Source organism: Dreissena polymorpha, chromosome 3 (assembly GCF_020536995.1).
Source record: "Dreissena polymorpha isolate Duluth1 chromosome 3, UMN_Dpol_1.0, whole genome shotgun sequence".
In the NCBI taxonomy this organism is placed as follows: Eukaryota; Metazoa; Mollusca; class Bivalvia; order Myida; family Dreissenidae; genus Dreissena; species Dreissena polymorpha.
Genome location: NC_068357.1, coordinates 103,496,417 through 103,512,317, shown reverse-complemented (window position 1 = coordinate 103,512,317; position 15,901 = coordinate 103,496,417). Strand labels below are relative to the sequence as shown.

General features: G+C 37.7%; 1 protein-coding gene, 1 long non-coding RNA gene and 1 pseudogene across 2 annotated transcripts in view; all 3 read right to left on the bottom strand.

Moving 5' to 3' along the window:
* The window catches only part of LOC127872919 (mediator of RNA polymerase II transcription subunit 29-like), a 57,250-nt gene that overhangs the window by 23,298 nt on the left and 18,051 nt on the right, over positions 1-15,901 (bottom strand). The window contains exon 2 of the mRNA XM_052416458.1: positions 13,375-13,433. Coding sequence (XP_052272418.1) covers positions 13,375-13,433 — 59 coding nt within the window. The remainder of the gene's footprint in view (positions 1-13,374; positions 13,434-15,901) is intronic.
* LOC127872938 (uncharacterized) lies at positions 8-6,794 on the bottom strand. Its single transcript, XR_008045843.1, has 3 exons — positions 1,528-6,794; positions 1,065-1,230; positions 8-556 (listed from the first exon to the last, which is right to left on the bottom strand). It is a non-coding gene; the product is annotated as an uncharacterized LOC127872938 (long non-coding RNA).
* Positions 6,833-7,050, bottom strand: LOC127875492 (small nucleolar RNA snR44; annotated as a pseudogene).

Below are 15,901 nucleotides of genomic sequence, written 5' to 3'. Positions count from 1 at the left end.
GCTGTGTAAAACACAGAAAAAACTCACTTGGTACCAAAGTGGGTTTCGGTAGGTTGTTTTTTTGTTGGTTTTGGTAAGTTGGTTTTTAGTGGGTTTTGGTATGTTGGTTTTTGTGAGTTTATGTAAATTGGTTTTTTCTGTGTTTAAAGTGGGTATTTTTACCAACTTGGTTAAAACTGAGTAAAACACAGAAAAAACTCACTTGGTACACATATGTGGGTTTTGGTAAGTTGGTTTTTTGTGGTTTTGGTATGTTGGTTTTTTGTGGGTTTTGGTATGTTGGTTTTTTGTGGGTTTTGGTTTGTTGGTTTTTTGTGGGTTTTGGTATGTTGGTTTTTTGTGAGTTTCGGTATGTTGGTTTTTTGTGTGTTACTATTTTTTTCTGGAATAGCCCTTTACACATATTTACAACTATATACAAACGCAACAAATTCCTCAGCACTACACAGCTCATATATTCTCCGCGCAGTACATGACATGAAGCCTCCTCAAGGCCCATCTCATTTTTTCTGCCACACTGTTGAAATGGTCAGGGCAATTTTTAAGGAGATGACATCTGCAATGTATATGAACAATCAATGCAGGATTTTACTGTACATTACAATATTCAAAAAACATGTAGAAGTTTATTCCACCCAAATCAAGTCTGATCTGAATGACTTGATTTTGGTGGAATAAACTTTTACATTAATATCAGATTCAGATATCCCATTTGAACATCATCTACATTAGAAGGATTTCAAAAGAGGTTTTTGAAACAAGGAGGCAAATTACTGTTGCTTGAATTTTTTTTTATCGTTCAAAATGAAAGCTTGATCTTTAACTTTATACTGAGGTTATTTTTGTCTGCCTATGTGTTAAATTCTCCAAAACTTTTTTAACCACAAACACAATTTTTTGTAACTCTTAAATTTTAGCAGTAGTATTAAATTAACACAAGACAGATTATGTGCTGTCGTCAAATTTGAATTAAATTGCATTATGTCTGTTTCAAAATGGATATGAAGGCAGTAGGACACTTATATATTTATATACCCCTTTTCCCTAAAAAAAACGAATCATACCAACAATGGCGCAGTTTTCGGCAATCAGAAGACCCTCTCGAATCCCCCCTAAGGGGAGGTTGAACGACACTTCATAGAGCAGTCACCAGCTGATCAGGTCTGAAAACTATACTGTCATGGCCTTTGTGTGGTGCGTCTCGTGCATGATCTCATTTGAGATCAGGTCCTGAAAGATATTTTATAATGTAAGTGTTAAATATTGCTGTTATGGTAATCCTGTTGCTATAAAAATTATTAATTTAAATTACAACAAGTTTGTTTGCTTGTTGTTTTTGTTTGTTTATTTTTGCAATTTAAATCCTGTGATCACATGTGACTTAACGCTTTTCATAAATAATAAAAAGAAATTACGTGTGGTAGAAAATACTGTTTGAAAATGTACCAAGATACGTGGTCTCATTTGGCTGTGTGGACTGGTCGGAAGTGTGACGCCTTTAAAATGCAATAACCTGTATAGTTTTACCTCTCAACAAATCCAACTTTTCTTGGTCAAGGACAGGGCTCGGTTTTCCCACTCCTGATCTCCTCGAGTTGGCCTGCTCGTGCAGGGTAAAACCTGGTATCAAAGTCCATACATCAGTTAGTCCCCCTTTTGCTCTCTTTTTTGGCAGGCTATGATGCATATTCTATCCAAATAATCTTCCAATCAATGTAAATTTCACCTTGGGAGTTTCACCTTCAAATTTAAAATATAAAAGTTCTCATTGAATATGTGGGAAAGAAATCTGTTCATTAATGACCAGAAATAGGTATAAACATACATGCCAGAATTTTTCAGGTCCAAAGCGGGACATTCCATAAAAAATTGTCGGGACATTTGACCAAAAAGCAGGACACCTAAAACGATCTATCATTCCATCTTTACTGTAGTCAGTATAGTACCAACAAAAACTTTGATACTTTTATTCAAGACATAAAACATCTGATATAAAGCATGAAATCTAAACCATAACAATAACAGTTTTATAACATAAGGCAATAGCAAACAATGAAGATAATATTAATCTTTTTAGTACAAAATCTGGAACATTACAACAACAATACATATTATATTACTTTCAATGGCAAACATCGTAACGCAGGGGAGGCTATCCAGTACACTGAAAGTACGTGTTACAGTAAACTATCTACAGAACAGTTACATCAGCTTGACACGGAATGCAATGTTTTTTAAGCATGTATCTATGCGCAGTTTGTTACTTGTCAATTGTCGCGGCGTAATTGGAGTAGACTCATTAATGACATAGAGTTAATTTTACAAAACAATTGTTTTGTAAACCATTTAAAACAAAGACAAAAACAAACACATTTTCAACATTTATTTCATTAATTTATTATACAACTATCGATAGAAATAAGCGACCGCTATCTTGAAGACCACCATGGTGTGAATGCTTGATAAAATCAATATTTAGCCGATAAATCGCTGATAAGGTGTCATAAACAACACTGGTACACACGAGAAGTAGAATCGGATTGTTAATTGGGGGCAATAAAGGGATTAGCGGTGGTAAGTGTTAGCGAAACAGAGCTTGAATAGCGAATTTTATTGTGAACCTATAGACCTTACCTCGTTTTTTACGAATGTCGGGACAAATCATCTCATATCGGGACGGCGGGACAAAGGGCCCAAAAGCGGGACTGTCCCGCCGAGATCGGGACGTCTGGCATGTATGGTATAAATAACATTTAAGATGACAATAACCATAAAATACAGCCATAATAATTCAAATGGTGTTGTTTTTCCTTATAATTGCATTACATTTATACTTATCCATTTACATTTCCCAGTGACAAAACATATATATGATAATGATAATAATTAATTCAATATAAAACTAAATAAAAAAGGGATGCAAAAATGAAAATACAAACCTTAAACAACTGTTCTTCAGTATTCCAAGAAAACAGGCAGTTGATGAATTATGAGACCATAGCACTTTAACCACCCACTTTGAATCTCCTTTGCAACAAACTTATTGTTGATTTACACATTGTAGTAAATACACATTATTTTCATCACACAAAACTTCATGCTGAAAGTATTTCAAGACATTTTAAACTAGAATTATAAGTCTTAATGTTACTCAATTATACCTTAAATTTAGCTAAAAGTCAGTTGCTGAAAACTCCCTTTGTTTACAAAAAATAACTTCCTGTCTCCAGCCAATCAAACTCGCTTGTTTTCAAATAGATGGTGGCTGAACCAATCAAAAGTCTATCAACACCCCTTTGTTAGGCCTATAGTTGGAGCACTGATAGGGATTAATGTTTATGATTTAATGGGGGGGGGGGCTAATCTCTTATGTGTGTCAGCCAATTACTAAATCTGAGAAATATCCACTGATTTCAACACCAACATATTTATTGAATAATACCCAGCACCCTTAGCTTCACCCTTGATGAATAATCAATATAGCATGCTGAATGGTGTTAGCAAATAATAATATTATAAATATTATTTTTATTGCCTTTTAAATTGTATGTTAAAGGTCAATGTGGTAGGCATTAATTGTATTGGGGTTAAATATCAGTATAAGAAAGTTAAAATAGTTATTGTTTTTATGTTGAGGAGATATAATGGATGCTGGCAAGCCCACATAAGTTTCCATATATTAATCAACACTTTCACACTGAAACTAGTTTTATTTATTATAGAAACAGTGTCAGGCCTCCCCCCCCCCCAAAAAAAAAATGAATAAAAAAACATACTGTTAGTCTATTGAATTCTCCAAAGAACATGAATTAAATGGAAGTATTCACATTTTTATAGATGTGTGATTGTTCTTATATTATATTTAATAGTTATTTATTGATTCAAAGTGTAAGACAAACCATTTCATATTCAGGTATAAAACTAAGTTTGAACATTTTAACATTTTTATAGTCTTTGGCAGTGATACTTGTTGTCCATCTGTGAACCTGTGATGTTCTGAAAGAGCAATGTTCATCCAATATTTCCTTAAAATTATGGGGAGCCCACAAATGTACAAAAGGTGCAATGGCAAACAAGCTGTAAAAAAGCCCCTTTACAATTCACCTTGATAATATATGGCTATAAACATGAAACAAAGACCTAGTTGAAGAATTATTGTTTCATTGTTGAGTTATATTAATAAACGAAAGACCAACTTATTGAAAAGTGTGTTAAAGTGAGTCTTTTAGCCTTGTTGCGGCTCTCAAATGATTTATAAAAAGACCAACTTAAACTCGCTTAAACCCACTTCTGTTTATAAAAAGACCAACTTCTGTTGTAAAAGACTCGCTTATGAAACAAAAAAACACACTTAAACACACATAAACCAACTCATAAATAAAAAGACTCACTTTTGACACACACAAAACCAACTTCTTAAAGCAAAAAAACTGGCTTTAACACACATCTACTTTAAAAAACCAACTTTAAACTCACATAAAACTCGCTTTTATTAGCAAAAACCAACTTCTGCTCAGAAAAACTTAGAAAAAACACAGTTTTATGTTGGTTTAAGTGTGTTTTGGTATGAAAGTGGGTTAACTTTTTGCAAGAGACGGATGATGCTCCCCAAAGATTTTTTTTTGTCACAATATTGCACTATATATTCAGATAAAAGGAAACATCTTGAGGGCACAGTAGTTGGGGGGACAAGAATTTTTTATAGAAAATTTCAAAGGGCCATAACTCTGTGAAAAATCATCCGACCAGAACCCGCTGATAATATGCACATCTCCTCTTGGTAGTGAAGCTTCCCGTAAAGTTTCATTGAATTCCGGTCATTTGTTGCTGAGAAATAGCCCGGACAAGAATTGCACTATATGAACAGTTAATGGAAATTTCAAAAATTTCAGAGGGCCATAACTCTGTGAAAAATCATCCGACCAGAACCCGCTGATAATATGCACATCTCCTCTTGGTAATGGAGCTTCCCATTAAGTTTTATTGAATTCCGGTCATTAGTTGCTGAGAAATAGCGCAGACAAAAATTGTGCACGGACGGACAGACAGACGCACACACAGACAGACAAAGCGGCGACTATATGCTCCCCCAAAAATAAATTTTGGGGGAGCATAAAAAATAATTGCCCGGAACATAAATGTAATATCAATATTTATTAGTTCCAAGTTATACTGATTAAGTTTGGTCATATGCAATTTAGTAGCTTATTAAACTGTGATCTGTTTGGCATGGTGTCCAATACAGACTGAGCTGTGTTACAATAGAAAAGTTAGAAAGCAAATAATAACAAGAGCTGTCAGAAGACAGCGCGCTTGACTATTCGAGTGCTTGACAGTATAACATAAGCCATCAATGGGAAATTGTTCATATGCAATAAGGTCAAGGTAATATAGTCATATTCTAAGTGGAAGAGGACCATAATTGAAACATATCGATCGCTTATGTTTTAAAGAAGTTGTACTTTATAGACGATTCTGAGTTCAGGTATATTTTCTACAATCTATTGAACATTTGTAAAGATATAAAACAAAGTAATAAGATTTTTTTTCAAGTTTTACAATGTTTCAAAAAAAAAATCTTTTTTTGGTGGGAGGTGGTGGGTTGGGGTGGAGAGGGGGTATCATGTGGTGGGGGTGGTCATTTATTAGATTATCTTTCAAAAATAAGACAAGAGGGCCATCAGGCCCTAAGGCGCTCACCTGAAAGCCAAAGGAACTAGACTATTCTGAAAAAAATGCAAGCTGATTCATGAAGATTATTTTGGACCAAAAAAGTGACTTTTAACATGTTTTTTTATATTTGACCTTGTGACCTAGTTTTTGAGCTCATATGACCCAGCTTCAATCTCTGGCAAAATTTCATTGGGACAAATGTTCTGACCAAGTTTCATGAAGATTGGCCAATAAATGTGGCTAATATAGTGTCAACAAGTTTTCACTAAAGCCATATAAGGACAACTGCCCCCCCCCCCTGGCGGCCGTGTTTTTCAACAATCCATAACCATTTTTAAACTCACTCAAGCTATTGTTAGAACAAATGTTCAGATCAAGTTTCATAAAGATTGGATAATAAATGTGACTTCTAGAGTGTTAACAAGGTTTTGTAGTAAATAGCCATTTACGGAAAAATGCCACGCCCCCTTGCAACCATGTCTTTTAACTGATCTCAACCATTTTTGAACTTAGCCCAGATATTATTAGTTCAAATATTCTGACCAAGTTTCATGAGCATTGGACCACAAATGTGACTTCTAGAGTGTTAACAAGGTTTTACCATACAGTAAAGCCATATAAGAAACAAGGGCTGTTTGTAAAACATGCATGCCCCCCATATGGACTGTCCGTTGTAGTGGCAGCCATTGTGTGAATACGATTTTTGTCACTGTGAACTTGACCTTTGACCTAGTGACCTGAAAATCAATAGGGGTCATCTGCGAGTCACGATCAATGTACCTATGAAGTGTCATGATCCTAGGCAAAAGCGTTCTTGAGTTATCATCCGAAAATCATTTTCCTATTTCGGGTCACCGTGACCGTGACCTTGACCTTTGACGTAGTGACCTCAAAATCAATAGGGGTCATCTGCAAGTCATGATCAATCTACCCATGAAGTTTTATGATCCTAGGCGTATGCGTTATTGAGTTATCATTCAAAAACCATTTTACTATTTCTGGTCACCGTGACCTTGACTTTTGACCTAGTGAACTCAAAATCAATAGGGGTCATCTGCGAGTCATGATCAATGTACCTATGAAGTTTCATGATCCTAGGCCCAAGCGTTCTTGAGTTATCGTATGACTATGGTGTACAAACTGGTCCAAAACTATTCTAAACTGTCCGGGACAGTTTAGAAACCGTCCGGGACAGTTTGTAAACTGTCCCGGACAGTTTACTAAACTGTCCCGAAACTGTCCCGGACAGTTTACTAAACTGTCCCGGACAGTTTACAAACTGTCCGGGACGGTTTAGGAAAGTTTTAGACCGTTCGTGCGCATAAACCGTCCGGGACGGTTTAAACTGTCCAGGACAGTTTAGTAAACTGTCCGGGACGGTTTTAACTGTCCGACTATGGTCTTAAGAACCTATGCCGTACTAAAATTTATGCCTGCAAACCGTCCGGGACAGTTTAGGAAACCGTCCCGGACAGTTTCCAGGAAACCGTCCCGGACAGTTTCCTAAACTGTCCCGGACGGTTTGTAATCCACAAAATAAATCGCCCGGTACAGTTTACAGACGCACGAGCGGTTCAAAAGTAAGAAACTGTCCGGGACAGTTTTGTAAACTGTCCGGGACAGTTTACAAACCGTCCCGGACGGTTTATAAACCGTCCCGGTCAGTTTAGAATAGTTTTGGACCAGTTCGTACACCATATATGACAACCACCTGGTGGACGGACCGACCGACCGACATGAGCAAAGCAATATACCCCCTCTTCTTCGAAGGGGGGCATAATAAAGTGGACCTTAACACAAAACTTAACCAAATTTTCAATTTTCTAAGCGAAAAAAGGGCCATAATCCTTACAAAATAATTGATACAGTTGTCTGCTCTTGTTTATAGATTGCGGTCATGCTGGTAAAGAAATATGCAAAATATGAAAGCAATATGTCAAGGGACATAGAAAATATTTGAGGTGGTACGCAAACATAAACATTTGCATGCTCACGCCAACGCCGTGGTGAGTGGGATAGCTTCACTAAATATATAGAAAATATTTGAGGTGGTACGCAAACATTAACATTTGCATGCTCACGCCGACCCGGGGTGAGTGGGATATCTCCATCAAATCTCTCTCCCCCTCTCCCTCCCCCTCTCCCTCCCCCTCTCCCTCTCTCTCTCTCTATAGTCAAGCTAAAAATTTATTAAATAAAATATAAAATAATTACCGGGTACACAAACCTGAAAATAAACTGAAAAACAAGAGGGCCTGAAAGGCCCAAAGTCGCTCACCTGAGTTTCAGTGGAACTGACCTGTTCTGTGCAGCCCAAGATGTCATAAGAACAAAATGTTCTTACACACTTTCATGACTAGTGAATACCCTGGCAGCCACGTTTTTCTACAGACCAAAACCATTTTCATACACATTCAAGATATCATTTAAACAAATATTCTGACAAAGTTTCATGAAGATTCATGAAGCCATATAAGGAAAAATGCCCTGCCCCCTGGTGGCCATATTTTTCAAGCAACTGGAACCATTTTCGAACTTGTCTAAGATATCATTGGGACAAATCTTTTGACAATGTGTCATTATGATCGAACCATAATTATGGCTTCTAGAGTGTAAACAAGGTTTTACTATAGCTATATAAGGAACTAGATCTTTGTCACAGACATGACGAATACCCCCACATGCCGCATTGACACAGAATATTTGCATGTTGTCTTCACATAAAACAGCAACACCATGATTATTATTTTAAACACAAAGTGACCCCATGACCTAGTTTTTGACCCAGCATGGCCCATGTTCGAACTTTACCTACACATCATCTAGATACAACTTCTGACCAAGTGTGGTGAAGCTTGGATGAAAACTACTTGAAAAGAGAACGGACACTATGCTCAATGTTTAAAACGCACTTAGTGACCCCATGACCTAGTTTTTGACCCGGCATGACCCATATTCGAACTTGACCAAGACATCATCTAGATACAACATCTGACCAAGTTTGGTGAAGATCAGATGAAAACAACTTGAATTAGAGAGCCGACACTTAATACAGACTGACCTACAGACAGGCTCACTCCTATATACCCCCCTAAACTTTGTTTGTTGGGGTATAAAAATGCTACGCCCCCTTGACAGCCATGTTTTTCCATCAACCGGAACCATTTTTGAACTCATCCAAGATATCATTGGGACAAATCGTCTGACCAATTTTCATGATTATTGGACAATGAATGTGGCCTCTAGAGTGTTAATAAGGTTTACTCAAGCAATATATAGCCATATTAGGAAAAATGCCCCGCCCCCTGGTGGCCATGTTTTAAAACAACCGAAACCATTTTCAAACTCATCCAAGATATCATTGGGACAAATCTTCAGACCAAGTTTCATGAAGATCGGAAAATAAATGTGGCCTCTAGAGTGTTAACAAGGTTGTACTATAGCCATATTAGGAAAAATGCCCCACCCCTTGGCGGCCATGTTTTTCAACCAACCGGCTTCATTTTTAACTTGTCCAAGATATTATTGGAATTAATCTTCTGACCAGGTTTCATGAAGATCAGACAGTATATGTGGCCTCTAGAGTGTTAACAAGATTTTACTATAGCCATATATAGCCATTTAAGCCATTTAATGCCCCGCCTCTTGGCAGCCATGTTTTTCAAGCAAACTTAACCATTTTCTAACTCATCCAAGATATTATTGAGACCAATCTTCAGACCAAATTTCATGAAGATTAGACAATAAATGTGGCCTTAACAAGGCAAATGTTGACGCTGCACGACGCATAACTGACAAAAGGCGATCACAAAAGCTCATCATGAGCACATTGTGCTCAGGTCAGCTAATAAAAAGACCATTCTAGCAACTTTAAAGCTACATTTTTGGGGAAAAAACAGTTTGAAAAACATAAAAAATGCCATTTGTTTGAAGTTTGCAAAAGCAGTTTGATCATGTGTTTTTCTTTTCCAAACTGAATGCTTAACCCTAGGCGGAAAAATCTCATAAAAAGAGAATCGTTTTTTTGTTCTATGTTCAACTCAAAGATTAGTAAACCCTTTCCGCTCCAAATGCTGGACGCATACAGACAAGGACAAATCTATTTTCCTCCGCCCATCTGGAAAGTAAAGGGGGCATAAGTAGGGGCTCAAACAATTGACCTTCAAGAGTGACCTTGAACATGGTATTGCAAGTCTGACATTAATGCACATAATTTTAATGACATTAACTTTGCAACCAAGTTTTGTGAGAAGCCTTCCATGGGTACAGTAGATGTGTAACAGACCTGAAAACAAAGTGTTCTCAAGTTTAATGTTTACTACAAAGGATGGATATGCACAAACCAACACAAACTACATATTGTACGGATGGTAACTAACGTTTTACAATTGGTTGCCCACACAGCAACCATCTTTAGTATTTTGGTTGCCCAGCTAAAGACTAACAAGCTCAGTACCAAGTACATGTAGTGTCATGTATATCTTATACTTTCATTAAATAAAATAATTGATAACTAAACAACAATATTGCTTACATGACAGACTTTCTGTGCATTATTTCTTAATATAATTCTGAGTTAAATCATTTCCTTGGCCTTGATTAATATTGAGGGCTGAACGGAAGACTGTTGTAACTCATATTAAATAAAGTAGGAGATACTGCAGTTTTCTGTTCAGCCCTCGAATTATATATTATTAAAACAGGGGCTGTTTGTAAAACATGCATGCCCCCCATATGGGCTGTCCGTTGTAGTGGCAGCCATTGTGTGAATACGATTTTTGTCACTGTGACCTTGACCTTTGACCTAGTAACCTGAAAATCAATAGGGGTCATTTGCGAGTCACCATCAATGTACCTATGAAGTGTCATGACCTTGTGACCTCAAAATCAATAGGGGTCATCTGCAAGTCATGATCAATCTACCTTTGAAGTTTCATGATCCTAGGTGTATGCGTTCTTGAGATATCATCCGAAAACCATTTTACTATTTCAGGTCACTGTGACCTTGACCTTTGACATAGTGACCTCAAAATCAATAGGAGTCATCTTCGAGTCATGATCAATCTACCCATGAAGTTTCATGATCCCAGGCGTATGCGTTCTTGAGTTATCATCCGGAAACCATTATACTATTTCGGGTCACCGTGACCTTGACCTTTGACCTAGTGACCTCAAAATCAATAGGGGTCATCTGCAAGTCATGATCAATCTACCCATGAAGTTTCATGATATTAGGCGTATGAGTTCTTGAGTTATCATTCAAAAACCATTTTACTATTTCTGGTCACCGAGACCTTGACCTTTGACCTAGTGACCTCAAAATCAATAGGGGTCATCTGCGAGTCATGATCAATGTACCTATGAAGTTTCATGATCCTAGGCCCAAGCTTTCTTGAGTTATCGTCTGACAACCACCTGGTGGACGGACCGACAGACCGACCGACTGACAGACCGACAGACCGACCGACATGAGCAAAGCAATATACCCCCTCTTCTTCGAAGGGGGGCATAATAATTAATTCACAGTTGCCAATTTTTATTAAATGTTTCATTGCACTGAATTGTTTCAAACTTAAACAAGAGCACCTCCTTGCTGGTGCAGACTGCTCATCTATTTTCTTTTTAAATGTGAAGGGACTCTCAATTTCAATCACAAAGGAGGGAGGGGTGGAGTGAAGAGGGGTGTATAGTGTGGGGGTCTGGACATTTATTACATTATCTTCCAAAAATGCGGAAAAAAAATGCAAAAAAAAAAAAATTCGGGGGTGGGGGGGGGGGGGGGATTCTTGGGGTGCGATGGTTGGACGGTATTTCAAAAATAAAATAGTAAAAATCAATATTTGTGTTTTTTAACCTTTTCAAAAAAAATAAAAAAAATTGGGGGTGTGTGGGGGGTTATAGTGTGAGGGTGTGGTGGTCATTTGTGAGATGATCTTAAAAAAAAAAAAAAAAAAATTTAGGGGGGGGGATTCGGGGGGGGGGGGGGGGATTCGGGGGGGGGGGGGGGGGAGGGCACGGGGGATGGTTTGGATGGAGTCTATTGTGGTATGTCAGGTCAGAGTAGTTTTGTCAAAGTATCAATCAAATCTAATCATAAATAAAGAAGTTATGGCAATATTAGCAAAATTTAATAATTTGACCTTGAGAGTCAAGGTCATTCAAAGGTCAAGGTAAAATTCAACTTGCCAGGTACAGTAACCTCATGATAGCATGAAAGTATTTGAAGTTTGAAAGCAATAGCCTTGATACTTTAGAAGTAAAGTGGATCGAAACACAAAATTTAACCATATATTCAAAGTTACTAAGTCAAAAAAGGGCCATAATTCCGTAAAAATGACAACCAGAGTTATGCAACTTGTCCTTTTACTGTACCCTTATGATAGTTAGCGAGTGTTCCAAGTATGAAAGCAATATCTATGATACTTTAGGGGTAAAGTGGACCAAAACACAAAACTTAACCAAATTTTCAATTTTCTAAGTATAAAGGGCCCATAATTCCGCCCAAATGCCAGTCAGAGTTACATAACTTTGCCTGCACAGTCCCCTTATGATAGTTAATAAGTGTACCAAGTATGAAAGCAATAGCTTTGATACTGTAGGAATAAAGTGGACCTAAACACAAAACTTAACCAAATTTTCAATTTTCTAAGTATAAAAAGGGCACATAATTCTGTCAAAATGCCAGTCAGAGTTACATAACTTTGCCTGCACAGTCCCCTTATGATAGTTAGTAAGTGTTGCAAGTATGAAAGCAATAGCTTTGATACTTAAGGAATAAAATGGACTTAAACACAAAACTTAACCAAAATTTTCAATTTTCTAAGTATAAAAAGGGCACATAATTCTGTCAAAATGCACGCCAGAGTTATCTAACTTTGCCTGCCCAGTCCCCTCATGATAGTAAGTAAGTGTACCAAGTTTTAATGCATTGATACTTTCTGAGAAAAGTGGACCTAAACGCAAAACTTAACCGGACGCCGACGCCAACGCAGATGCCGACGCCAAGGTGATGACAATAGCTCATAATTTTTTTTCAAAAAATAGATGAGCTAAAAACTTAAACAAGAGATGTGTTTGTCAGAAACACAATGCCCTCTTTTGCGCTGCTTTGAAATAAAATGTCAATATATCATTTGGCAATTTTAGAAATTATCTCCCTTTATAGCTTATTACTTCCCATGGATTGTATTTTATGACTTTTGACCTTGAAGGATGACCTTGACCTTTCACCACTCAAAATGTGCAGCTTCATGAGATACACATGCATGCCAAATTTCAAGTTGCTATCTTCAATATTGCAAAAGTTATGGCCAATGTTAAAGTTTTCGGACGGATGGACTGACAGACGGATAGACTGACGGACAGTTCAACTGCTATATGCCACCCTACCGGGGGCATAAAAAGCTAGTTGCCCATCCAGACTACCAACTTTTGCATATTGGTTGTCCAGGCCAAAATCTACTGGCCCTGGACTTACGGACAACCACTAATTTCCATCCCTGAATTCAATTGGTGCAAAAAGGTACCATGTGACTTCTAATTTCCGATACATGGTACCTTTTTGCACCCAGGAACATGAATCATGAACACATGAGCCCAATTTTAGGGTTCCAACTCACACATTGCTGATGAATAGAATCATAATAATTATAATTCTGTATGAATAGTTATACAGATCTTACATTTCAAAAAATAACTTACTAGTTTTCTTCTGACATCACATTCTGGCGCAGTATTTTCCCCGATATATTCATCAAATTCTGAAAGACATCATGAACAGTTTTTTGTGATATCAATGCAATGGTTTGATGAAATCTTGTATTCCCCTATTTAATAGGATAGATTTTAGTCTTACCTGTCAGGGGGTAGATGGTATGCAAGTAACTTGGGTGGCGTAAGTGAGAAAAATAGGTGTTCACCATGACATCGAACGGCTGATTTTTCAATGTTTTCTTGCGAACTTTTGAAATATTTGTATATTTACCATTGTTATTTGACATTATCCTTATGCATAAGACTATCTACTGATATCCATTTAACCTCAGTGTAAATACTGTAGAGGCATTATCAATATTTAACAAGAGGTCTTAAAAGGCCCAAAGTCGCTCACCTGAGATAACAAGTTATTATTGGGACAAATCTTCTGACCAAGTTTCATGAAGATCTGAAAATAAATGTTGCCTCTAGAGTGTTAACAAGGTTTTACTATAGCCATATAAGGACAAATGCCCCGCCCTCTGGCAGCAATGTTTTTCAACCATTCAGCATCATTTTTGAACTTGTCCAAGATATTATTGGGATGAATCTTCTGACCGAGTTTCATGAAGATTGGACAATAAATATGGCCTCTAGAGTGTTAACAAGATTTTACTATAGCCATATATAGCCATTTAAGGACAAATGCCCCGCCCTCTGGCAGCCATGTTTTTCAAGCAAATGTTACCATTTTTGAACTCATCCAACATATCATTGGGACGAATCTACTGAGAAGGTGTCATGATGATCAGAAAATAAATGTGGCCTCTAGAGTGTTAACAAGGTTTTACTATCATATAAGGAAAAATGCCCCGCCCCCTGGCGGCCATGTTTTTCAACCAAGATTTTACTACAGCCATATATAGCCATTTAAGGAAAAATGCCCTGCCCCTTGGCAGCCATGTTTTTCAAGCAAATGATACCATTTTTGAACTCATCCAAGATATCATTGGGACGAATCTTCTGAGCAAGTTTCATGAAGATCGGAACATAAATGTGGCCTCTTGAGTGTTAACAAGGTTTTACTATCATATCAGGAAAAATGCCCCGCCCCCTGGCGGCCATGTTTTCAACCAAGATTTTACTATAGCCATATATAGCCATATAAGGAAAAACGCCCCGCCCCTTGGCAGCCATGTTTTTCAAGCAAACGTCACCATATTCAAACTCATCCAAGATATCGTTAAGACCAATCTTCTGACCAAATTTCATGAAGATTTGACAATAAATGTGGCCTCTATAGAGAGTTAAAAAGGCAAATGTTGACGCCGAACAACGGAGGACGTACCACAAACGACGGACAAAAGGCGATCACAAAAGCTCACCATGAGCATGTTGTGCTCACGTGAGCTAAAAAGGTATTGAAGACTTTATACGCAAGTGCGTGTTTGTTTACAATGGACACAGTTCATTGTATGGGCATTTTTAAGTCATATACAAGGTTTTTCAGCAGGTTTCATTGAAAGGTGGAATCATCATAGTTTACCTTGCGTACACACCAGGGATGCTTATAACAGGCATTTGTAATATATGCATCAAAATTAAAAAATTAACTCCCATTTTCATACCTGCTGAGCACAGTACCCCACTTTCCGTAACTGGTTTTTTTATGCAAAAGTCAGAGTACAAAAACATATAATAACAAGAGCACCGCCTTGCGGGTGCAGACCGCTCATCTATTTTCTTTTTAAAGGTGAAGGGACTCTCATTTTCAATCACAAAGGAGGGAGGGGTGGAGTGAAGAGCGGTGCATTGTGTGGGGGTGTGGACATTTATTACATTTTCTTCCAAAAATGCGAAAAAAAGGAAAAAAAAAATCGGGGGGGGGGGGGGGGGTGGGGGGGGTGGGGGGGGGGATTCTTGGGTGCGATGGTTGGACGGTATTTCAAACATAAAATAATAAAAATAAATATTTGTGTTTTTTAACCGTTTCATAAAAAAAAAATGGGGGGGGGGGGGGTGAGGTGGGGGGGTATAGTGTGAGGGTGTGGTGGTAATTTGTGAGATGATTTAAAAAAAAAAAAAAAAAAAAAATAGGGGGGGGGGGGGATTCGGGTGGGGGGAGGGGGGGGTGGGGGGGGGATTCTTGGGTGCGATGGTTGGACGGTATTTCAAACATAAAATAATCAAAATAAATAGTTTTGTTTTTTAACCGTTTAAAAAAAAAATTGGGGAGGGGGTGGGGTGGGGGGGGTATAGTGTGAGGGTGTGGTGGTCATTTGTGAGATGATCTTAAAAAAAAAAAAAAATAGGGGGGGGGGGTTGGGGGGGGGGGCACGGGCGATGGTTTGGGTGGAGTCTATTGTGGTATGTCAGGTAAGAGTAGTTTTGTCAAAGTATCAATCAAATCTAATCATAAATAAAGAAGTTATGGCAATTTTAGAGAAATTTAATAATTTGACCTTGAGAGTCAAGGTCATTCAAAGGTCAAGGTAAAATTCAACTTGCCAGGTACAGTAACCTCATGATAGCA